This window comes from Dicentrarchus labrax, unplaced genomic scaffold, assembly GCF_905237075.1.
Source record: "Dicentrarchus labrax unplaced genomic scaffold, dlabrax2021, whole genome shotgun sequence".
Taxonomy (NCBI): domain Eukaryota; kingdom Metazoa; phylum Chordata; class Actinopteri; family Moronidae; genus Dicentrarchus; species Dicentrarchus labrax.
The window spans coordinates 10511826-10536410 of NW_026136710.1; the positions used below are offsets into that span (position 1 = coordinate 10511826).

Below are 24585 nucleotides of genomic sequence, written 5' to 3' on the forward strand. Positions count from 1 at the left end.
GATTAAATGCACATTGAAAACAAGATTATATTACACCTTCAAACCTCTGAATACTGTTCCTGCGGACATGAATGTATCTATTTGGTCCAAAGATTTGTCAGATTGGCACTCACTCAGCCAGCTTTGACAAAAATGTCCACAAATAGCAATTAGAGGACCTGACAAGAAAAGAAAAAAGATTTTGAGTAGATTTCCCTGGGTAATGCTTGAAATGACCAAATTGGGCCACAGTAATCTCATTCACAGCTCCCCAGCAGCCACACTCTTAATCAGGGCGGTCAAAGCCCAGTGAGAACTTTAAAGATCAGTTACAGTGCATCCTTAACAGAAATCTGCACCACCATTGTGCTACACTACAAGTAGGGGTGTAATGATTTAATTCAACTGTGATGGTTTTTGATTTCTTCTGCAAAGATATAAAACTTCACATTCTGCACATGATTGAATTCAACTCAGTGTGATTTGATCCATTTCAGTGCTTCCAAAAAGATAACGGGTCTGCAAATGTGAATAGTAACAAGGAACTTAGAAGGTCTAATAAAAAAAATAATATTAACAGTGGATCAAATGATTATATGTAATGTGTAAGGGGTCACATGTAGTGACAAGCCCACAGAGAATTATCACCCATCTCTGTGGTTTCGTTCAGCTCAATGGAGCGTATAACATCTGTCAGCTAATTGTTTTGATTTCCCGTAAATTTTTAGTTCACTTTCACAGCATTGTTTTCAGTCACAGCAGGCAGCTGTTTTTACCATAAAAGCTCATCTACCCAACGCCAAACAACAGACAAAGTAAGCAACTAACTGGTGAACACAGTGGAACATTTAGCAGCTAAAGACCCATTTTCCTCGGGAATGGGTAGAGACCAAAAACAGAGCTTAAAGGAGAGTGGATATTAGGTAAAACCAACTCTATATCTGATCCATATCTGCTGAATGTGTAAATAAGCAACTGTTATTGCTAACATGTGAGCCGTATGTCACAAAGATGAAGAAAAAAAAATTATTTATCAACAAAAGGCGCTCTCAAGGAGGATATCAAAATGCAAACAAAACCCAAACTTCAATTGAAACATGAAATAACCTGAACGCTGAACTGGAACACTTGACAAGGACTATTTATACCAGGTGTAGGTGAAAGCAGGTGAAAACAATCATCATGAACATGACTAAACTTAACAAACTTGACGAGACACAACAAAAAGGTGATAACATGTCAGTGTTCACAACTTGTTTCAGCTGGTAAACGTGTCAGTTTATTAAAACTGTAGTGGTAACTGCTCATAGAAGCCGAACATAAATACAAACATGTCATTGAAAAGACCAAACAAACAAACCAATTTTTATCTTATCTTAATATTTGTGTATCACTGCTGTCACCACACTACAGGTAAACTGGCACGCGGATACTAGTTTGGTTAGTGTTAATGTCACTACAAATACAGTTTACCACTGCTGTCAACACAGTGTAAATTTGTCAAGGCAAAGTTCAGTTAATATACAAAGTGCAGTAACATAAACCTGCTTTTGCCAGCAAATATAACTTTTTTTGCATAACTAAACAGAACCAAGCATGACTTAAATTGCACTCAGTTGACACTCAACCAAAGCAGGGCAACTATTCAAATCCAGCCAGATAAAAGGCAGCATTAAACTTAGCCAAAGAAATGTTAGAGCTAAGTGGAAAATCGTACTGATGGTAATGTGAGCTGCAGGAAAGTGTTATATGTTACTGATTGAGTGTGCAATGCTTGGGAGTGTGTGAAGTTCACGGGGTATCTGTGATGGGGGTATGCACAAATATATGCATTCCCATGTGTTCATGTGTTTACTGATTCATCTTTGGCCTCAAATGAAATTGCAAATGATACTAGTGTGTGTGTGTGTGTGTTTGTGCGTCTGTGTGCCATACCTGTTCAAAATGCGGAACGTGAGGCTCCCTCCTTTGAAGCTGAAGCTGCTTGTCAATGTTGTCCTTCAGGCACTGACACACGCGGCGCTTCTGGTCTGCTGAATAGGCTTCCAGGCTGAGCAGGCAGTCACACTTCTAGAGACACGGAGAGAGAGAGAGGAGAGAGAGAGGGGAGAGAGGAGAGAGGAGCAAGAGAGGTGGAGGAAAAGACAGCGGGCAATTAGGCATCTACTGTCAGAGAAGTGAAGAAGTGTCTCCTGAACCACTGGATAGTGAAAGGGTTCAAGCTGGCTAAAGAGAGCAAATTAGAAGATTACAATAGTATGAATATAAGAGAATGAATGAAAAGGCAAACATTATTATTTTTTTCTTGCCTTAGGGGCCCTCTTTAATGAAACTTTAAGACTAAAGCTACTCTTATGTGTGCTTATGAGAGAGCAGCGAGTGTTTTAGGATAGGATAATGACTAACAAAAGAGCTTAATACATCACAAGTACAGTATCCAAGGTGTTTTGCTATTGTGTGTTTGTGTGTGTTCAGTAGAATGGAATAAACACAGTATCCACAACTAGCCCTATAAAGCACTCTACAGTCATTGTCTGCATGTGTCATCTCAGACTTTTTCTTTTTGCACATTCAGTTGTCATCTGAACTTTGTTTTCATGACACCACAGACTGTAAAGTGGCACAGCCCTCCGGGTAGCAAAACGCTAGCATTGGTGAAATTAGATAGAAATTAGATGGCCAGTATCCACTTTAGGCAGAATCTGATATGCTGACAAAATGATTACCAATGGCAAGATGCTACTCCCAAAAGAGTACAAATCAATACATCCCTGCTGGGAAATACATGAGAATAAATATTTGACAACCAGTGGTTAAGTTAGAGTTGGCAGTGCTTGGGAAAATAGCTTTTCACTCAAATACTTCTCAGCTGAGTCTCCGGGATATCCAGAATCTGTGTTTGATCAGTGATGTCCAGATTAAATCTCAAATACTTTAATGGCTCCATTTGTGTTTTGGGTCCTTTGATTCCAGCAATGCAGTTTTGATAAAAGACAGATCTTATAATAAAAAGAAAATCTTTGATATAGTGCATGAAACTCATTTATGTCGATTTCTCCAAATCTTTATTTGGAAACAGATTCCGAGCAGCCCTCTTAAAAGGTTTAAAGAGGAGGCTAAAGGGGAGTATGATATCTAGGATATGAACACATTTGTGCCAGTTAGCATCATTTCAAGTCTGGAGTTGTTTCTGTGCTACAGTGTGAAAAAAAAGTTAAGACTTTAAAATATTCTCCTGTGTAGAATACACAAGTTTTCTATCTCTTTCCAGTGACACCAATGTTTACATCTGTTTACATACAACCTTACATACCTTTTACAACCGCAACAACACTCATACCATATTTCTGATATGACCTCCATGGCTATAGACCAAATTAACGGATCATCTAATTGCTTTTTAAATTAAAACACAAAACATATGGTTCTCAAGGTAACATCTACCAGATCCCTATCCTGCCATACAGACTCACATCAGCTCCTCATTCACCTTTGTTGTTGTAACACTCCGGCACATTCAGTTGAATAATAGTTTCCATTATTCCCTATTTTGCTCATTCAAAACCAACATAAAATGAACCTATTGTGCTCAAGTACACATTTTTTTATTTCCCCTCTTTCCAATTTGATCACTTCCATCAACCTCAGTTGTTCTGCTCCCGGCAGTGTCAGGAAAAAAAAAACATTTGTGTCCTGACATTTTTGTGCACGAGTCAGGCTATAAATAGGATTTTTCCATTTTGTGCAAGTCTTCAGAGATTGACTGAAGTCCTCGGGGCTTTTCTTGACGCTCACTGCCCTGGTCAGCGGTGAATCATGATGCTACTTTATTTGCCTGTTTCCTGACTGCATGAGCATTTGCATGACCTGGTGTGTAACTATCTCCTGAACTAGCTGTCTCTTTCAATGTCCCTCAATGTCCCGTTGAAGATGGGGATGCTGCTGTTGTAGGGTCTAATGGCACGACGTGTTTAGTGGTTAAAGCCATGTCATTGTTAGTGATGCTGATGCAGGTTAAAAGGGCATTCAAAGCTGGCATTAATGGTAGCAATGTCAAGACTTGTTTTGCCTTGATGTAGTATAAAATGTACTGCATACAAGGCACAGTTGTGTGTTAACAGAAAGTGTTACATTTTAAGGAGAAGGGGAGCAGAATATTTTGTCACGAACTAAAAAAACAAAACAAAAAAGAACAGAGACAACATAACAAAAGAAAAATAATGACGTACAGTAAGACACAGAGAAATAAAGATAGAAAGTGGAGAAATAAAGAGACATAAACTAGACAGAAAAGCAGGTTAGATAGCAAAATCATTTATGCAATTGAGCCTGACTGTTTCCAATTGCACCACGAGATGATGAAATAGGGCCTTTTTCAGAGAGGACAGAAATCAATGTTGATGTTCTTTGATATCCATCATTTGAGTCTATAAGGGTGCAACAGAGGCCATAATACTTGGAACGCATGCACACACACGCACACGCCAACTTCAATGTAAACAACTAGCCCCCAGGGAAAACCTTTATAATGTTGCTGTCAGTGAAAGTCTCATAATACTATTTAAGGTTATTTTTAAGTTTTCACATAAAGCATTACACGATATTCAAAAGGTCAGGACATGTCAGCAAAAACTCTTTACCCAGTGGGTAAAGTGGCGAATGCACGGTGATTAAGCTGGAAATAATCCTCTGTCATTTGCTTGCTGAAAAGTTTACTCTTTGAGGATTTATGAGGATTATTACTTGAAATGTAAGGCTGTGATCACAGAGGGTTGGGGGCTTTATGTATGCCGATATTGGTCGGTCCACCACTTTGTTCCAAATTGAAATATTTCAACAAATATTCAATGGATTGCCATAAAGTTTAGTACAGACGTTCATGTTCCCCAGATGATAAATCCTGATGACTCTGATGATCCTCTGACCTTTCCTCTCACACCACACCTGCAGGTCAAAGTTTTCAATTACCCAGTGAAATACCTCAACATCGACTGGATTGAAAAATGACATGGTTCCTAATGAGACTATGGCAACATTGCCTGTTTAAGTGTGTTAGCTTTGTCATTGTGAGCATGTTAGCATGCTAATATTAACATTTAGCGCAAAGCACCACTCAATGTGCAGCCTCACAGGGCCCCCAGCATGGCCGTAGACACTCACACCTACAGCTAAAACTATTTAAGTTCTTTGTTTTTATTTATATAAGCAAGAAAAATGGAGGAAAACGTTGTAGCTGTTTGTGACTAGCTTGTTTCTCCAACAGAGAATGTAAATTGATAGCATGTCCAAGCTTGGAGTATGAAGAATGAAATTAAAGGAGTTCTTCTTTACTTAGCTAATGGCATTAACTTGCTGACTAATTGACATCATTTGATTTCATGGTTGCCTAGAGACAGCAAAGCGATACTTCTTATGCACGTACCAAATTAAGATGGAACAGTGTGCAGTCTGAATTCCTCGAAAATGACACATGGTCACACCCCAAGCCAACTGACCTTCAGCTATGTGATGCTAATGACACCTGGTAATGCCAAAAGTGCAATACACATGCCACCCATCACCTCCCAATAGACACAAACACACAGACATTTGCCAATTTTGTGATGTACTCATGTCTGAAAGAGGTTTGTCTGTCTTCCATGTCCGTCGAGCCTAAGTTAATGATAATTTGGGATGACTAATACTGTAAAAAATAATGCAAAGGCTTTTCAGTGAACATTGCCTCATATGGCCTGGTTTTTCCAGGCAACTCCCCACTGTCCCACATTAGAGAAAACACATCTGCGATGGAGCATTTCAGGATCCCAGAGGCATGCATGCACCTGCATCCACAGACACACTCCCCCAGCTTTAAAATCTGTACACAGTACCAGTTTAAACTCTCACTATACTGTCTTACTGTAGCGACATATTTACAACACATCATGATCAAATGGCAACCAGCTGGGACTCTCTGCTCTGTGAGTCATAACGTGGCACAGGTCTCAGAGCTGCATGAGGGCTTACATCCTAATCTGTCAAACAGAGGAAGAGTGTATGTTTACACAGTCTTGGTGTGCAAATATGAGGCAATGCAAACTATACTGTAAACCACTAACTGACATTATGCACATTTTGTCTTGGATAAAGAGAAAAGAGGGGGAAATAACAGATGTTGACAGCCGTAGAATAAAATAGAATTCAGTATAAATATGACTAATATATCATACACAGTAGTGCATTTCCTTTGGCATCATATCTTTAAAATGAACTATGCTCTGCTTGGGGACAACTAATGATGATTTATTTTACCTTTTGTTTACCGTTATTACAGTTTTTGTCCTATGCTGATTAACTGTGCTTTATTGCATCTATCTGGGATAGTTTTCCTGACAGTGACTTGCACATCATTGCATTACATCAGTTGAAATAATCAGTCATGCCAGCAAATGAGTAAACTGTTGACAGCTGATCACAGACCACATGTTTTAGGCAGGAATTGTCTGGAGCCAGCTGGAGCTTTCTATAATGTTGTCCCTGCAATCTATTTCACATAACAGCCGTCTCTTAGTTTGAAACAGATTTAAGTGCTACTTCACTTTTGTGATGCATGCACAATGTTTGTTTCCCTTTTAGGGTTAAAACAAAAATACTAGTAAAATCACAATTCAACTGAATAAAATAATGTTATATTCATGTTGGGTCCAAATCGTCTTCAACATTTGGACTGATATGGGTTTTAAGAAAGTTTACTGGAATCTCCCTGACTCTGTGAAAGCAGGTCTTTGGGGATTTTAATGTTAAGGTCATGTTGCTCCTTGGCATTAAACAGCATCCGGTCAGTGACCGAGGCTGCAGCACTATGAACAATATGTTACCCTTTTCCAAGACAAATTTAAATTTTTCAATTTCAGTAACAGAGTCAGGTCATAAATGAAGCTCTTATTATTTAAATTATAGAGTGACTATTATTCATACAAGAATTACCCAAAGATAGCTAAAATAGCTTATGGTTCCCTTACACCTTACTTTAGTTCACCCCTGTTTAGAAATCCAAGCATCCAAGAGATAAACATGAGAGCTAATGAAACAAAATTCAATGAATGGCCACTGGTCTGCCATGGAGTGGCTAAAAATACAGGCAGCATTTCCCCTTAATCAGATTGATTAAAGTGCTCCCTGGTTGAAGCCCTCCCCCTGAGCCATCTGGCAGATGAGTTTTCAGTGTGTCACTGGACTGCTGTCAACACAGCTCACCTAAGCTGCTTCAGCACAGGTTAGCATGGTTTCAGTGACAGCTAATGTAAGTAATACTATGGGATAGGGCACACATTTAGGTATACTTTATTTCACACTGCCTGGTAATGACGGCCTAATTCTAATGCTTTTGCTCTCATGTGGCGAAGATCACATATATTTTGCATGTTTAAAGGAACAGTTTTGACGCTTTGAGAAGAGTAGACAGATAACATGAATGAGCTAGAAGCTGATTAGCCTAGCTTAGCATAAAGATTTGAAGCAGTCACATGCCATTGTTTGACATTAAGGGTACTTCCTGAAGTCTCGTCATCATCATGAGGCTGCCAAGCAACAGAGACTCCAGGAAGTCACTGCTCCCACCCAAGAAACATTCCAGGCCTATAAGCCTAAAATACAGCTTGGCCCTTTTTTTTTTATGGATTAAACAAACATTTTATAACATGTTAATAAACAAGCCTCAGAGGTACTGGGAAGATTTAAAAAAAATTTTTTAAGATTTTTAAGAATGTTTTAATGCTTCCAGTCTTTATGCTAAGCTAATTGGCTGCTGGTTCTAGCTTCATATTTAGCGTACAGATAAGAATCAATCTTCTCTAATCTTTTAACTTTCAGCAAGAGAGTGAATAGGCATATTTCCAAAATGTCAAACTACTGCTTTAATATGGAATACATCTTTTTTTGGGTCACATTCAAACCTGATGGGGTGTAAAATCCCATTAATCCTTTTTCTGTTTTATTTTAAAATAACATGTCTTATCATTTCAGTTCCTGCCCTTGCATGTCTCCTACTGGCTTGATTACCCACACCTGCTCCCTATTACTCACCTGTCCCTTGCTTTTCCCCTCCTTGTGTGTTCATTGCTTTCCAGCCTTATTCCTTGTGTCAGTCTCCATGGTTTCTGAGTTAGCTTTGTTCTCTGGATTTTTGCCTATTCCCTACCAAGATTTGTTTGCTTGTTATGGACCGATGTACCTGTGTTTGACTGCTTGGCTTTCCAGGAAAGACTTTGCCGTTTGAACTGTACCTTGTGTATTGAGTCTTTCTCTGCATCTGATTCTCTCATCTGCACACATATTTTACATAGGGATCAAGATATCTGACAGATTTAGTTAGATAGATTTAGTTTTTACAAATCCTCATTTTGTAAGTAATCACAATTTGCTTGGAGTGATTGCATTTTTTGTTCCCAAATGCTGCCCAACAACCAGAGATGAAGAAAAGTGCTAGTAGCCCGACTGACCCTCCAGTCCCAGATCTTCCAGATCACCCAAGGCCTTATCCCAACTCCATCTCAGTCTCAGCTTATTTGCACCCACAGTAGATACAAAAATAAATTCTGCTTTTGGGATGGACTCTGTCTGAAGTTTATTCAGGTACACATGGGACTGTTTTTCAGTGTACACAGTGGAGGCAGATATGGCTCACTTTTAAAAATAGATTGTAAACAAACATTAAAAAGATACATAGCAAGAGAGTGAGCCAATGACAAACACACAGAAGGGAGTGGAATCTGCTCAGTGTAATGTGCACGCCACTGAAGATCACCACACTAAAATGAGAACACATATCCTCAATGTGACAATGGTAATCTCTATAAGGCAGTAAAATAAGTCTAAATGAAGACATAATGCCACCAACTGCACTTGCTATTAGAGCATTATGACAGTGATAGTGATAATACTGTAGTGTATGTTTTGTTTTGTAATATTAGAATTCTCTAAAATAGCTTTTCAGATACTTGCCAGACACAGTAGCAGGAATGGTGAAACATAAAATGTAAAGTAAGTGCTCATATCATATCCGGCCATTCTCCTCAGAGATCAAAGGGTCTGTTCCATAGCAAGTCCCCCTGCGCCGTAAGACTAAGCAGCGTCATACCCTATTAGTCACAGCCTACACACTGGTGCTGAACATGGTATTGTGACCGTCACAGTTGAGTTAGTTACAGATAAAACTACCTGCACGTCATCATCCTATTATCTCATAGTCCTACTTAATCAAGAGCATGCTAGTACAGCCATTACTTGTATGTCTAAAACCTTTAGACGCAACCTTCATCTTCTCTGCTATTGGGTTTCACTTCTAAGCATTGAGGCTTTGTAACGTTAGCATTTAATGGGTTTATGGCTTCCAATTAAGTGACATGTAAACAAGAGCTAATGATGCTTAAGCAGCAAGCTGACTCTTTGTATAGTATATCCTCACTGTCACTGGATGGGGAAGCCACTCATGCGCTCTTTCCCTGTTATTTTCTGAATCATCTCTTCATTTTTGTGGTCTTTTTGATTTCCTCCTCCTCACTTTATAGTCTGGGGATGGTTGGTCCACCAAATTGGTCCAGACAGAAACATCTATTGATGGATTTCCATCACATTTTGCACAAACATTTGTGGTCCCAGTAGATGAAGTCTACAGATTGTAGTGATCACCAGATTTTTTTCCCTAGCATCACTATAAGGTTGACATTTTTGTTTTTGAGCGAAATGTCTAAACAGCTGTACAAAGTTTTCAATCACGTGACTGGTACGGAGCCCTGGTCCAATATGGCAACCCAACTGGACACTCAAAAGAAGATCTATATATAGCACCCACCACAGTATTTCAATCTCCGAATGAATGCATTCAAAAGTATAGACTAAGGATTGTTTCGATTCTGTCTCTAAGATTAGTGTCAGCGCTGATCAAGGCATTTTTAACTGAAGGGTATAAGTTATATTGAGTTTTATTGACCCCATCCGATCTTTTGTTTTACGTCAGCTGTCACACAGCTGTTTTCACTCACAAAGCTTTCATGCACAGTGCAGCTGTTAGTAGTAATTAATTCATGTAATGCACACAAAAGATGTAGAAAACACTCAACAGAATACAGTTCATTCAGGTAACTCAGGCTGCACTGAAGCACCAGAAACCTTCTCCAGGCAGCGACAAGGCCAAAAAGATTACGGAGGGTTTGTTATTTTATACTTTACTGTGGAAAAAATTAATTAAGGAACAGCTGTGATGCAGGCTTTTTATTTTCTTGATTCATTCCTGACTATTTAATTATCAAGTAAATACATTGCTTGTAAGTGTACTCGGTTGCTATTGTTTACCCTCCCCAAGGATGGAGGCACGGCTAGCACAAATCCACAATCTCCTCCTCTTTGAGTTTTCCTTTACAGATGGTGTTCTGTAGAAGCACAACTCAGGCGTGTCTCCTTGTTGATTAGTGCATCCGATCACACAATAACTATCCAGCATTTTGGCTAAACAAACTTGGTCTCTTGTCAAAAATCACAACCGTTAGTTAAGTTAGCTGGCAGGCAGCGGTAATTAAAGTTTTTTTTACCACTAAGGGTGTGACGTCATGTGAAAACTATGAATTGGCTGTATCTATGGTGCCCAAACCTATCCTATAATATCCTTCCCTAATGACTTTGGTGATCCCCGGACTTTTCCTGTAGTGCCACCATTAGGTGTAAGGTTTCACTTATACAGTGAAATATCTCAACATGTATTAGATGGATTTTCACAGACATTCATGGTTCCCAGAGGATGAATCCTACTGATTTTGGTGATCCTCTGACTTTTCCTCTAGCACCTCTAGAGTTTCACATTTGTGGTTTTTCATCGGATGTCTGGACAACTACTTTATAAATTCCTAGACCCCTCAGGATGAATTATAACTTGGGCAATCCTCTGATTTTTCATTTGTCCAATACTTTTTTACTAACTTTTTTATTAACATCAGCACGTTAGCATGGTCGCTGTAAGCATGTTAGCATGCTGATCTTCACATTTAGTTCAACGCACCGCTATGTCTGAGAACAGCCACATAAAGCTGCTAACATGTAGTCTCTTAGTCTTGTTCTTTCTCTACAGCAATTTACATTTCAGTTATTTCCTTTTATGAAAGCAAGACACTAGACCAGACTACATCAGAAAGTCTGGTGAGGTCAGGGTAAGGTAATGGAGTCATGTTCCCATGCATGACTGTCTCATGACTGTACTGGGTGGCTGAAAAATTCATTCCTGAACTTGGGAGTCTATAAAATCAGGCAATGACTGGGTATGAGTGTGTTTCTCTACACTAGGGGTAGACCCTACAACAACAGCTGTAAAATATAGAGCAATCTAATTCAAAACATGTAAAAAAAAAAAAAAAAGAAAGAAACTGACCTAGTCCCTGTAACGCTCCAAGGCTCCAAGGTAAAGGTTCTGGCTTCATGCTTTATATTATATGTGGTCTCAAAAGTAACCCCTAATGGAGCAACTACCAATCCGCAAAATGCACCACACAAACACAAATGTATATTTTATGTTCCACAAGAAAGGAAAGCATAAAAAGTAATTTCCTCTCAACTCGGTGGCTTTCCCACAGTCTTTCATCTATTTGTAGTTTGTTTCTCTGGTTTCTAGCTTAGAGCTCTTCTGTGGTTTGCAAAGCAGCCATGAAAAGAGCATGTAAACTGGAATCCTTGGCCCGAGGCCCTTCCTATAGCCACCGGGGAGAAAGATAAGCACATGACAGGGCAAAAGGAAGTCATGTACTGTTTGTGAAAGGTTTCTGCCTCTTTTTATAGCAAAAGAATTTTTGCGTGTTCTCTTTCGGCATGATCATTACTCGGTCACAGAGTTCATTGATCATTTGGCTTTTTTTTTTGCCTTTTCACATGATTGTATCCATTGTGCTTTTATTGCATAAGCATGAATGCACTACTTAGAGCTTCAGGTCAATGCTCATAGTGTTTTTTATAACTTTCAATTGGTGACTTTGGTATTTGGGGGTTATGTAAGATAAATACGTCAGTGATCATCCTAAGAATTTAGGTGAATGTTAACCTTTTATAAAACCTTAAATCATTGTTAAATAGTTCCTACATACATACCTATGGTGATGAAATAATAATTTGGAAATTACTTACTCCCATAACTGTCAATAAACAGTTCAGATCCTGATTATCATTTGCTCTGCAACTGATAGACCAGAGATATAAACCACAGTTTAGTACAGCACAGGAGAATACTTTCATCACTGAAATCAATGTTGCTGGGTAAATTGTTGGTGGTCGTAGATCTCAGTGCCATCATATCGCTAAGTGATTATATTTAGATGAATTGCCACTGTCACTGCAGTCCTGCCAATCTGTGCTGGCATATTAAATCATACAAAAAGTAAAATACACTTTAAGTTGTGGCTTAACTGGAAAGAAGGGTACATCTCAGTTCAATCAGAGCCCTGAGATGGTCCTGCCCTGGCCATGTTATGGATGGCTGCCATAAAGTAGGTATTTTGCTGACAAGAGCCCCTGGGTGCATATCATTCACACCCTGCCTTCAGACTGCAAGTGACAGCCTGTATGTCATGCAGTCAATGATGTGCCTGAAGGCACAGATAAATAAGTGCATACAGAGATACATAAAAAGACACATTGTTCTGTAAATGCATACCCATATAACAAACAATCCCCTATAGATATACATCCTTATAGATTTGTGTAAATGTCTTCTTAGTCCTGGAAAAAGCATCAGCAATGAGTCTTCACTTTAAGTAATCAAATCAAAATTGCGCTATTATTTACTGTGTCCACAAACGTCATGTGAACGTCACCCTATGCATAATAAACCAAGAATGCTCTGACCTTTTATGGAACAGACCTCTTCCAGAAAAAAAAATATTTGTATGCACAACACTGTGCTTTGTTAGTCTGATCAGAGCTCCCTTGCTGTTCCACGCCCTACACGCAAGCCATCACACTGTGATTTCACCTAGTTTGGCATTATGTCTCTGCATTTGGTGAGTCTTATCTCTGCTCAATCACCACATTATCTATGCAGCTGCAGAGTGTACAAAACATAATTAATATTTCAAAACCAATAACTGCAAACTCCATGTGAAATATGATTCCCATGCATGGCTCGAGAGAGAAATTGTTTGTAACAACTGACCAATGAAAAAGTACAAATCTGATAGGCAAAGTAAACGTATGCCGAATACGTTAAGATGAGGTAAGTTGCTTCAGTCATGTTACTGCTGTAAGTGGAGATTATTCATGATTTCATGGTAATTAGTTACGACTGCGTTGTGCCAGTTTGATACTAATGGCTACACTGTAGAGGAAATAGTGGTGAATAAGCAGCCATGCACTCAATGGAATTCTGAGCTTTCACTCGTGGTAGCTTCACACACAACAGCAACCATTACCAGAATCATTTATACAGCAAGTTTATGGTATAACACCGGGGACAGCACAGTATAAAATAAGGTATAATGTAGCTGTCATAATGGTCACCTCAGTGCCACATAGCCCACTACAAAGTCACACAACCCTCAAAGTCATATAGCTGTTGAGCCTACGCAAACACTTACTGTAATCACATATAACCTCTAAATTTATTAAGTATGACATAGAGCTGAACAAGTTCTCCTACTTCATACATTATGTATATAACTCACTCAAAAGACAGCAGAAAGAATAGGATTAAACAGCCATAAAGCCATCTTCTTTTTAATAATTTACTTTTTCCATGCTTACAGAGTGTTTTTCTATCAAACTACAACTACTGCTCTTACAAAAAAATGCACTATGATTTCTATTCTTATTCTTATTTCATGCAGTTGAGCTACACAGTGAGAACACACATCTCCATCTCTAAACCTATTGATGTACCCTGAGCAGGACCATCAGTCAGTAGCACTTACATCTCCAGAATCAGACAGCAGGTGCTTCTGAAGAGAGCTTGCCTCCCTCACGAACCTTTTCTTAGGCCCGACCCGGTCCGCCAAGTTGCCCATGATGACTCTGTGATGACCCTGATGCACTCCACTGCTCAATAATCTCGTAGTGTCTCTCCTTGCGGTCTGTGTTTTTCATTTACCTACATAACGCTTTCTTGCCTCCTCTCTCCCTGCGTCACTGACACACTTACACACACACACGACACACACTTGACTTTCCTTAAATCTGGGTTAGATCAGTTCCGTTTTAAGCAAGTGCTAAAATAGGATGACCTCCAGTGATGGAGGAGAAGGGCAGGAGTAGACAAAAGGAGGAGAGCGGACTGTGACACTGTGAGATGGAGGAGAGGAGTGAAATTGTAATACAACTTCAGGAGAAACGAGGAGGGCTTTTCTTACTTCTGTAGAATGAAAGTGCTTTTAGGTAACTAGAGAAAAATCACTGTGAGACTACTGCAAAGATGGACGTCTCCTTCGAAATGAACGGTAAACACAGGTTGATGAGCGTGATTTTAGAGACTAATATTGTCTTTACATTTATTGGTGTAGAAGATATAATGCTTCCCTATGGTGAGGAGAACTAGCGGGGAGGTCTGTTGTGTGAATCAATTAATCATTGCAAATTTCCAATTTTATGTTTATGTCTGTATTTGTGCATGTGTTAATGTATTTATTTACATGTTTTTTTGTTTGTGTGTTTGTGGGTGGGTTTGCTAGCTTTTTCTTCTTTTTTTGCATTTAGTAAAACATTGCATGTGAAGTAGTATAGATTTAATATCAACATAGTGTATTGTTGTGTACTTTTAGGCATGTCTGGCATATTCTGTGACACAGATACAACACACAGAAAAAGCAGCAAGCAATCAAACCAAAGATAAACTGGTATGGAATCACCTCTAAAATAAAATATTCAATAAAAAATAAGCAAAAACATTGTTCCTCATCACACTGGTTCGTTCAACTTTCATTATACGTGTATGTAAATGTAGTTATGGTGGTGACAAGGCAGGAAAGGGATAGAAGTCTCCCAGAAAAAAGCAATGTTTAACTAAAAACATGCAGTGAGCAATGAGATGGCATCCGAAATCTCCTTCTTTCTTTGTGTGTGTGTGTGTGTGTGTGTGTGTGTGTGTGTGTGTGTGTGTGTGTGCGTGCGTGCGTGCGTGCGTGCGTGCGTGCGTGCGTGTGTGTGTGTGTGTGTGTGTTTATGTGTGTGAACTTTGTACAGAAAGGTCAGAAAGAGCAATTCAATTAGAATCTATCACATAACACACATCTCCCATTTAAGTAAACACAAACACACACACACACACACACACACACACACACACACACACACACACACACACACACACACACACAACAACAACAGCAAGCGGGGGTCAGGGTCACTGAAACACTTCAAAAATGTCTTCATCTTCTCTAATGAGCAGAGCTTAGTCTAGTGATTCAAGACGTTCTCTACCAGTCTCTTTTGATATCTTTTCCTAGCTCCTTCTCTTTCATCCCTCTCTCCATCCACCTCACGTGTTTCACTTCACACACCAGTGTGCCCTACCCGCAAGAGCAGAAGGTCAATCACTTTGTAAAGAGTCTGTCATCATCACTTAAAGATAAATGAGCACCACAGTAGATTAGCAGCTGCTCATGCTAACTTTCAGCCTGAATTACAAAGAGAAAAGAAGATCTTAAAGAGCTTTTTTTTTACATTATCTCTTTATTCTTTATTCTTGGATCCCCATTATAGATAGCTATTTTTTTCTTGGGTCTACACACAACTAAACATGCATATAAAACAAGACATATAACTAGGGGTGCAACGACACACTCAACTCACGTAACGATTATCTCAGAATTTCTTTAACAAAATGAGATTGAAGACCAATTTTTACTTAAACTGATTTCTTTTACTTCTCAGACTGAAATTTAGAAACTACTCTTTTATTTTCTTCATCAAATGATAGAAACCTTTATTATTTCTGAAGGAGGGTATAAACTGTGCAATTGATTGATATCACAATTCATTTTTCATCATCTCGGTTTGAATTTTCACGTATTTGTATTGCGGTTTAACTGTCTCGCGATATATGTTTACGTTCCTACATATAGCACTTGTAAAACGTCACATACTTGCAGTACCTGTGAAAGATAAGAGCTACTGTATGAGCAAACTGAATGCAGTGTTTCATTGTGGCTACTGTTGGCTCCCTGAGGTATGAAATGAAGTGCTGACAGGTGTATCAACTATAATAGATGATTGCACATTTTGTGTAAATGTGTGTGTGTGTGTGTGTGTGTGTGTGTGTGTGTGTGTGTGTGTGTGTGTGTGTGTGTGTGTGTGTGTGTCTGTGTGTGTGTGTGTGTGTGTGTGTGTGTGTGTGTGTGATTGTGTGGGGGCATCTGACAGCACGGATGGAGGAATGAGTCTGACAGAGGAGAGAGAGGAGCCAAGTCAATTTTAACTGGATACAAGCGCACACACACACCATCTCTTTGCTGTCTGTCTTCTGTCATATGTACTGCATTAGTTTGGTATTTTGGGAGCCTCCCTACAAGGCAGCCCTAGCTGACTGTTTTGCTAAAGAATCAATTGTCTTTTCAAGCCTAAGGTGTTGAACTGCCAGTGATCCGAAAAAGATCACTGAAAAAGAATTTAGAGGATTAATAAAGTTCAATCTTAAATCGTATCCCTATATGAGTGTGATCAGAAAATGTAAGATGTATTTTTTTAGTATATGGCATTTATATGACATCTTTTAAGTGACAAGAAACAAAGAGCATCCCAGAGAAAACAAAAATAATAATTGTACGATCTAAACAATTGAGTAAGAAACAGTAAAACTTTGCAGAAAGAAAATATGATAACATATTAAAAGCTTTTGCACAACCGAAACCATTCTAGCAGACCTTTTTAATGTGTTGTATAAAATCTAAAATCCGCCTTTAACCCACTGAAACTCTCTCTCTTTCTCTCCCATGCTGTCTTACGTAAGAGTTTCTATTTATATATGTTGCCTAATTGGATAGACTGAATAATATTGGAGCCTTTTCCTTCCTCTTTTCCAGCCTGTAGGACAGATATCAGGGCCCTCTCATTCTGTCTGGAATTTGTGAAAAAAAGGCCCTTTAAAAGATTCATAAGCTGCTAATGAGGTTATGCAGCACATTTCAAAGCAAAAAATAGTGTGACAATATGTGCGTGTGTGTTTGTGTGTCTGCGGCAGGAGGGGTTGGGTTTTATACAGTGAAAACCTAATCCATATGAGCAGACATTTGCAGCCGCAACAAATTGCAGACAAGTCACAGTGGCTGGATGGATGAAACAAAAAAGGAAAAATAGCCCTTTCAGCTATCTATTCTCTTCAGCTCACATTTTAAAGGTCTAGTGTGTAACATTTAGGAGGATCTATTGGCAGAAATGCAATAAATTATTCATAGGTACGTTTTCCTAAGTGTATAATCACCTGACTATAGGAATCATTATGTTTTTGTTACCTTGGAATGAGCCGTTTCTATCTACAGCCTCTGCGGGTTGCCTTCCATGGAGTCTGCCATGTTTCTACAGTAGCCCAGAAGGGACGAACCAAACACTGCCTCCAGATAGGGTTTTGCGCATTTCGCATTGCATCTACAGTTTAAGTAAGGAGTGACGCAAAGCGCCAGTTTCATCAAATTGGTTTCCAAAAGATCCCAAAGAGATGTCTTTCGCCATTTGTTCGGGCAAGAAACAGATTACCCATGTTCCATAGATTCACGAGATATGTATCTTGATGGTCATAACTTTGCTTCATTAGCTATTCTCTGTGCCACTTAATCCTAAAGAGATTTTTTTCCCTCCCTGTGGTCCTTTGTAGAGTAAAAATATTTGAAGGGTTTACATTTTTTCCGGCTATCATAACCACATGCCCATATGTACATTGAAAAAGGCATTGGTCACTGTTATTGATTCCATCCTATAGACTGACTCCAATGAAAGACAAAATCATTTTGTCCCCCATCAGAATTTTTACACAGTCCTTATACTGCATAAAAAGTATTGAAGTTAACATGTGGCTTCAGCAAGCAAGTTAGTAGTGGGTTTTTTCCAAAGTTACAAATGTTCCCTGGACAGTTTTGTTTGCTTTATCCCAGGGAAGGCACAGTAACGACATTTTGGGATCCATTGTTGCATAAAAAATGGCAGTGGGGCAGTTTTGTCCCCCACGTTTCACACTGGAATAGCATTAGGAAGGGCTCTTATCACTGCCACTTTGGACAAAATGAATTACTGCAGGGACCAAAAAATGTTTTATTGTTCGCATGAGAACCTATCTTTTTAAGAAGGAAGTTCAGATTCTTTAGATCAGACTATTGGAGCTTTTCTGTAATTACCCTGTTTCAAGATCCACCCAGCACATTCACTAGGGTTGTGTTCCATTTTCGGTCTTCCCAACATTTAGCTGGAAGCTTCTTATTTTAGCTTTTTTTGTTTAAAATAACAAACATCATCAAAAGCAAAGTACCATTATATATAAACGGTTGCTTATTAACATTAAAAAATATGAAGCAAGCAGCTTGTGATAAAAGGGTATAAAAGTGAATACATTTAATCAGTATTTCATGTTCCTCATCTTATTTTGAGGTTGTAAATATTCATCAGGCTGCCACTTAAAACGGTTGTGTTTAAGCCTTCTTGCCCAACATATATTTGGTGGAGATTCAAAAGCATTTAGATTCTATAAGTGGGATCAATACTGGATTTTCGGCTTGACAAAATGCTTCTGAACCCTAACCCTACCCTTCACCATGGTGCCACCCAGCTACACATCCTTGTTAGTGCACAAACCACGGATCTGCATGGCTAATATTTCACCATGCTAATGTTAGCAATTTGAGTAGCTTTTCGCTTTCAGCGCGCATTTAAGCTGAAAATTGTGTCTGCTTTTTAGATGTCTTTCACACATTAACATAATAAGATTGGGGTATAAAATCACCAGTGAGAGTGCAGCAGTTGTTACAGTTGGATACAAACAACATCTTGAGAGGTGTGATCAGAGATGAGGAAGGAGAAGACGTGAGCAGGTGGAAGAAAGAGATGAGAAGACGGGATGAAAACATCATGCATGGCAACATTAAAAGGGTGATGAAACCTGCAGCTTCATTCCCCCTCTGCACACTTCCCGAGTTTAAAAAAAAAAATCCAATCAAATGGGCACGGGGAGCAGCAGTGGAAAGGGAGGGGCAGTTTGGGAGATGGGGAGACGCCACCTGCAAACATGCTCATTAACTACAGCAGAGCTGCCAGGACAAAATAAAATTTATAGACTGGAAAACAGCCAAATAGGCTTCGAAACCATCAAATCCTATCTGTCAGATAACTATCACATTCTCCTTGTTTCTGTCTGCTTCCCAGCTGCTTGTCTTTATGCTTTCTGTCTCCAGCCTCCTCCTGCCAGGTTTGACTGCAACTGGTTTGAGTTTCTTAATTGTGCACCAGCAGTTATTCACAAAGTTAATGTGTATTTTACATTTCATACCACATCTTTGTAGAGTTCATGTTTTAGTGGTTTTGACATTTTTAAGGGAACAATATATAGTTTCCTTTTTGCTGTATGTGAAATTGCCTATAATAATGTTTTCATACCACTAGAATTCTGTTGTGAATATATGTGGATATATTTTTCATACTGTTGGAACAATGGAAAATGTTTGCCTTTATAGTGCCACTTCAGTTACCCAGTGTTGAATAATTGGTGAACACAGCAATAAAATATTAATAATTATGCCTTTTCCTTTTCATCCTAAAATGACAGCTCAAGAGTTGTTACAGCGGATAGAAGAAAGGATGATTGTCTGAGCAACAAAACAAATCACAGAGTAAATACATAGATGCATCATATTTGAACACAATTACATTTTATACTGAATACTACAGTACTATCCCTGAGCCACATAGTTAAGTTTCTTACTTGTGTGAACATGTAGCAACTATATTCCTTTACATTTTTTACTTTTCAGCCCAAAAATAACTCAAATTAACCACCAAACAACTGCTGTAAGACCAAAAACAGCTCGATGGTGCAACTAGGTCACCAAGTAAGTCAAAAATCTTTACAGTGTGTGTTTGAGTTGTAGTTCCTGTTGGAATATAGTAAGAAATATCCAAAACAAAGCATGCTGTGTGTGCAACAGAGACAGGTCTGAGATAGAGTCAGATCTAAGAAAAACACACAGAGAAAAGACATTTTCATTAGAGCTTTCTGCTAATCCTTATGTCTTCCCTGTAATGTGATTTCCACCGGAGTCAATTGCCCCTCCGGCTCACAGACAAAATAGGCTGCTCACATTAGATCCTCCTTTTCCCTCTTCCTCTCCCTCTTTTACTTTCAAACAGACACAATCGTTTCTCTTACCTCGGTCATGTGAATCAAGTAGAACCTCAGTTCTTCTGCGTAATCTAAAAAGACAAAGAGACAAAAGATTAATCTTAATTCTTTCTTGGTGTCATCTTTTTTCCTACCACGCAACCATTTTTCCTCACTTGCTTCCTTCTTTCTTGTACATGAAGCAAAAAAACCCATATTACTTTTATTGATGAAGGGCTTTTACTTCCAGTCAGCCTCATAGACATCCACCCCATAATTCACTTAAAGTAGTGCTTTGTGAGACAAGCCTGTGGGCCTGGAGTCAGGATAAATAGTTTTAATTGAGTGACCCCACCCCAAACACACACACACTCAAACATACACCCACACAATCCACATATGTTGTGGTAATGTTTACTATTTTATTTCAAGTTAGAACCACACACAAGCTGACTGTCAGTCCTTTCTGATGTCACACTGAGGAGTGCCTCTGCCATGGCGTGAGAGTCTGTTGGGGTTGTCTGACCAATCCCAGCTGGGTATAGTGCTACAGTCGGGTTAAGCTGCCTGCATGCTTCATCAGACGTGCTCGCCTGATGGTCAGACAGGCTCAGAAACTACCCTCCCCTCCAGGTTTTGAACTTCTGTCTCTACTCCTCTTTTTTTCATTCCTCACATAAATTTGTGTCACTTTTCATGTGAACTACCGATTGCAACACTGTGAATGCCTTCAAGGAGACACAGTCTGAAAACTTGTGCTGCTCCCTCCATATTTAAACAGTCTTGCATATCCCACTCCTCTATGACCTCAGCCGTTTGGACATTTTTTGGATTTCTGGTTACTGGTTATACAACACATTGTACAAACTATTTCTATCAAAAATAACACAAATGCATTTGAATAAATAAATTCCAACAGAGTCATTTATATAATATGTCTTTATGTCTAGAGGGGATCTTTAACTAATGACCCTCATCCTTCCTTCAATTACCAAATCCAGACTCTGCAGGATCAGTCTCACAGCAGAGTCAGCACCTTCTTGTCCAGCATATTGAGCCTGTAAGCTTCACTAGCCTTGTCTCTGTATGAATCCAACCTCTTCCTCCTCACACTGAATATTGACAGCAGCCTCCCACTACTAACTGGTCCCTGTTGCTGTATTATGTGAACATCTCCATTAGGTCTGTAAACTAAGGCAGTCCACAGTGTTCAACAGAGACCTACGTCGCCTTACAGGAGGAGTGGTCAGTGTGTGATGCAGGAATAGAGAGCGCTGAATTTTACCAAAAGATACCTTCTTCTAACCAACAGCAGAGGTCACTGTTGGATATCTTTTAAACCTGTACAGCATAGTAGACTGTATGAATTGCTTGTTGATGAAGTCCGGTGTAAACCTGGTAACTCACTTATTTTACAATGTCCACGTTTTTAGTTTAAATTAAACACTGGCGCTGCTCTCTACAGGTTGAAAAAATGATCTAGTCCTTTTCCACGATTTTAAAATATTTGATATATGGTTTGAAAAGCTGTAGTCTCAAATGTACAGTAAGTGGTTTTACCTGATAGCACTGATATACTGGTGCGTCAAATATATAGTTCAGTCATTGGATGTAAACTAAAATTCACTTCCTGTGCCCTGAACGACAATACCAAAAAAGTAAGAAAAAAATTAAGTGTAGTTAATTGACTGGTCTCGCCCTAATTTAACATTTTGCATTACAGTTTTAAGTGAAGTCATTCTCCTGTAGCAATGGAGTAAGAGTTATCTTAGTCCTCTTGCTTTGTTTAGTATAGTGATAATGTTTGGATTGACACATGGTCATTTTGGCTATATGTGTGTTTAATACCCCTCTCAATGTTTCCCACGCTCCTCAGCCTAGTATCGGGGTGACGGGAACACAGGAAAGCCCCTGTATTGAACTTGTACTGTGTCATCACACACACACACACACACACACACACACACACACGTCAAACACACCCTTGCTGAAACAAACACAATCCCCCGGCGCCTCTTTCCTGAGTGACGCTGCCGAAGCGAAATAACAATGACAGGCAGCAGGGTGGAGATCTGTGCATGTGTGTGTGTCCTCTCATGAAACACACACAGACACACAAACCCTACTGAGTCCCCTCCCTGGTGATGTCCAATTGTTTGGGTGAAGGGTGGAGGTCAGAAGTGGCCTAGAGGAGACCAGTGATGTCTGTGGGGAGGGCAGAGCAGCTGAGGCCATCCTGTAGCACGGTGCTGTATTTTCAATGAAGAAATGCTTTTTCTCAACACAGGTCTTCACTGTGTCAACCTTAGCTGCAAAGTGAATGTTTTGTTTTTTACATTCCTGTTGTATATCTGCAATGAATACCCCTGTTCAGTATTTGACATATCTGTTGGTTCTATTTAGGCAAAATGGTACCAGTCTGACTTAGCAGATACTGTATGTTTACAAGCTCTATACTAATAACGCATTACTTTGACGAAATTGGAACTGTCAGTATAGACTAAGCCAGGCGGAAAATGTTCCATATAATAACATTTCCAGAAGTATTGGAAATTGGAAAAGTATTTATTAACAACCTTTTGTCCACAACAAAGACCAAGAAATATAAAATAACCTATGATGACAGGAACTTTAACAAGAGATCATTTGATTTTCATCAACAAATAAAAATAAACAATAAAATGGGTGATCACACGTTGAATGCTACTGATTTGAAAAACAGCTCTGCCATCCAAAATTGCTCCAAAAATTCTTATTGAAAATTAAACAAGAAGCATCAAGACAACAAACCATGAAAACAGGCAGGTCAGCACTCCCATATTCTATATATAATATAGAAAAAGACTAAAATGTTACTAAAACTAAGCCCAGCACAATATTTAGCAGAAAAACACCAGTGAGTTATGTGCAGAATGATGATGTCCTGGCACATTTATCTGCTGCAATGGTATGAACAGCTGTGTGGCTATGTGAGGCTACACTGACACCTATAGGGGGCTTTATCCATTGAGGGTCAGGCTAAATCACTTAAAGCACAATTCATTTGTACTGAGTAAATACCTTAACTTCCAATCAGTGATCTCAGAGCCACAGTTGTCTCCCCCTACGCTCAACTATGAAAACTGCGCTGACAATAAAGTCATTACTCTGGAAACAGACCATCTCCTTTAAAAAACATCCTTTTCCACACCTGTTATCCTAAATCAATCCCATAATCCCGACACCACCCTGGTGTTAAATCCAATTTATATCCACTCAGCTTTTGACACTCGTGCACCACACATTCTTGGATATTTATGGCACTTGTTAACTAGTTTATATCCTATAACATAACACTCAACTGACCTGACACCCAATAAGACAGTAAGCTAGAGGAGAGAGTCGGTTATTACTGTTTCTTACCAATGCACTTATCAATTGTCAGCATTATGTGTTTGAGTGTGCCCTCTCTCCCTTTGCCCTGTCCCAAGCATGACTCCAAATGTTGCCCCTGTCTCCGCCCACTACTCCAAACACAGATATTTACAGTGAGCCCTATTTATTTGACTTGCCTGGGCTCAGTGCAGCACTGCAGGCCAGACTATTCTCTCCATACTGCTTGAGGAGATGGTTGTTTAGACCGAGGTGAAATAAAAAGACAAAGCAACAGGAACTTGGGCAGCCTTCCCCTAAATATCCTGTGGTTAAGCTCAACTGAAAATACCACTGTAATCATAGTACTGTGTGTTTATTTCTGGTTATGCAATGTGTGTGTTTAATTGTTGAATGTCCTTTTTTATTCTGTGTTAAACTGTAAAAGGTCAAACGTGGTTGACGTGGTAACATACAGATAGGAACAGTTTTAGTGAATGTATTGTTCTTTTTTGACTTTTAGATGTATCTCTGTCGTGCTGAATGACAAACACACTGCACGTATTGATGATTAAGACTCAAGCTCAACATCTCTGAATTCTCAGAATTATGGTTCCTTAGACGCAGACTAAGAATTCTTTTAATTTAGTATGTGACCTTTTGATTACAGAACAAAAGCAAATGATGAATCTTACACTTGTCCCCCCAGTTTGGCAAATACATGTTTAGTTTTTGGTTTGGTGACAGCTGTGTTAGCACTTACCATCCTGGAGCCTCAGCTGTCGGAGGAACAAGGGACTCTGAAGGACGTTACACCTGCCCGGCTCATCTTCCCTAGTCACCAGCATCAGGTCACTGTAGACAAACACTGTCACCTACAAGATGGGAGGGGCAGAGATGGAGAAGGAGAGTTTAAAAAAAATAGTGGAACAGTAAGTTTCTTTTTTTTAAAA

The 24585-nt window shown here is 39.2% G+C and overlaps 1 protein-coding gene across 4 annotated transcripts in view; it reads right to left on the minus strand.

Moving 5' to 3' along the window:
- Window positions 1-24585, minus strand: part of rgs3a (regulator of G protein signaling 3a) — a 148228-nt gene that overhangs the window by 59368 nt on the left and 64275 nt on the right. For all 4 annotated transcript variants that reach the window (XM_051413180.1, XM_051413183.1, XM_051413181.1 and 1 more), the window contains 3 exons: window positions 24396-24507; window positions 20330-20373; window positions 1915-2049 (listed from right to left, as the gene is read on the minus strand). In XM_051413180.1, coding sequence (XP_051269140.1) covers window positions 1915-2049; window positions 20330-20373; window positions 24396-24507 — 291 coding nt within the window. The remainder of the gene's footprint in view (window positions 1-1914; window positions 2050-20329; window positions 20374-24395; window positions 24508-24585) is intronic.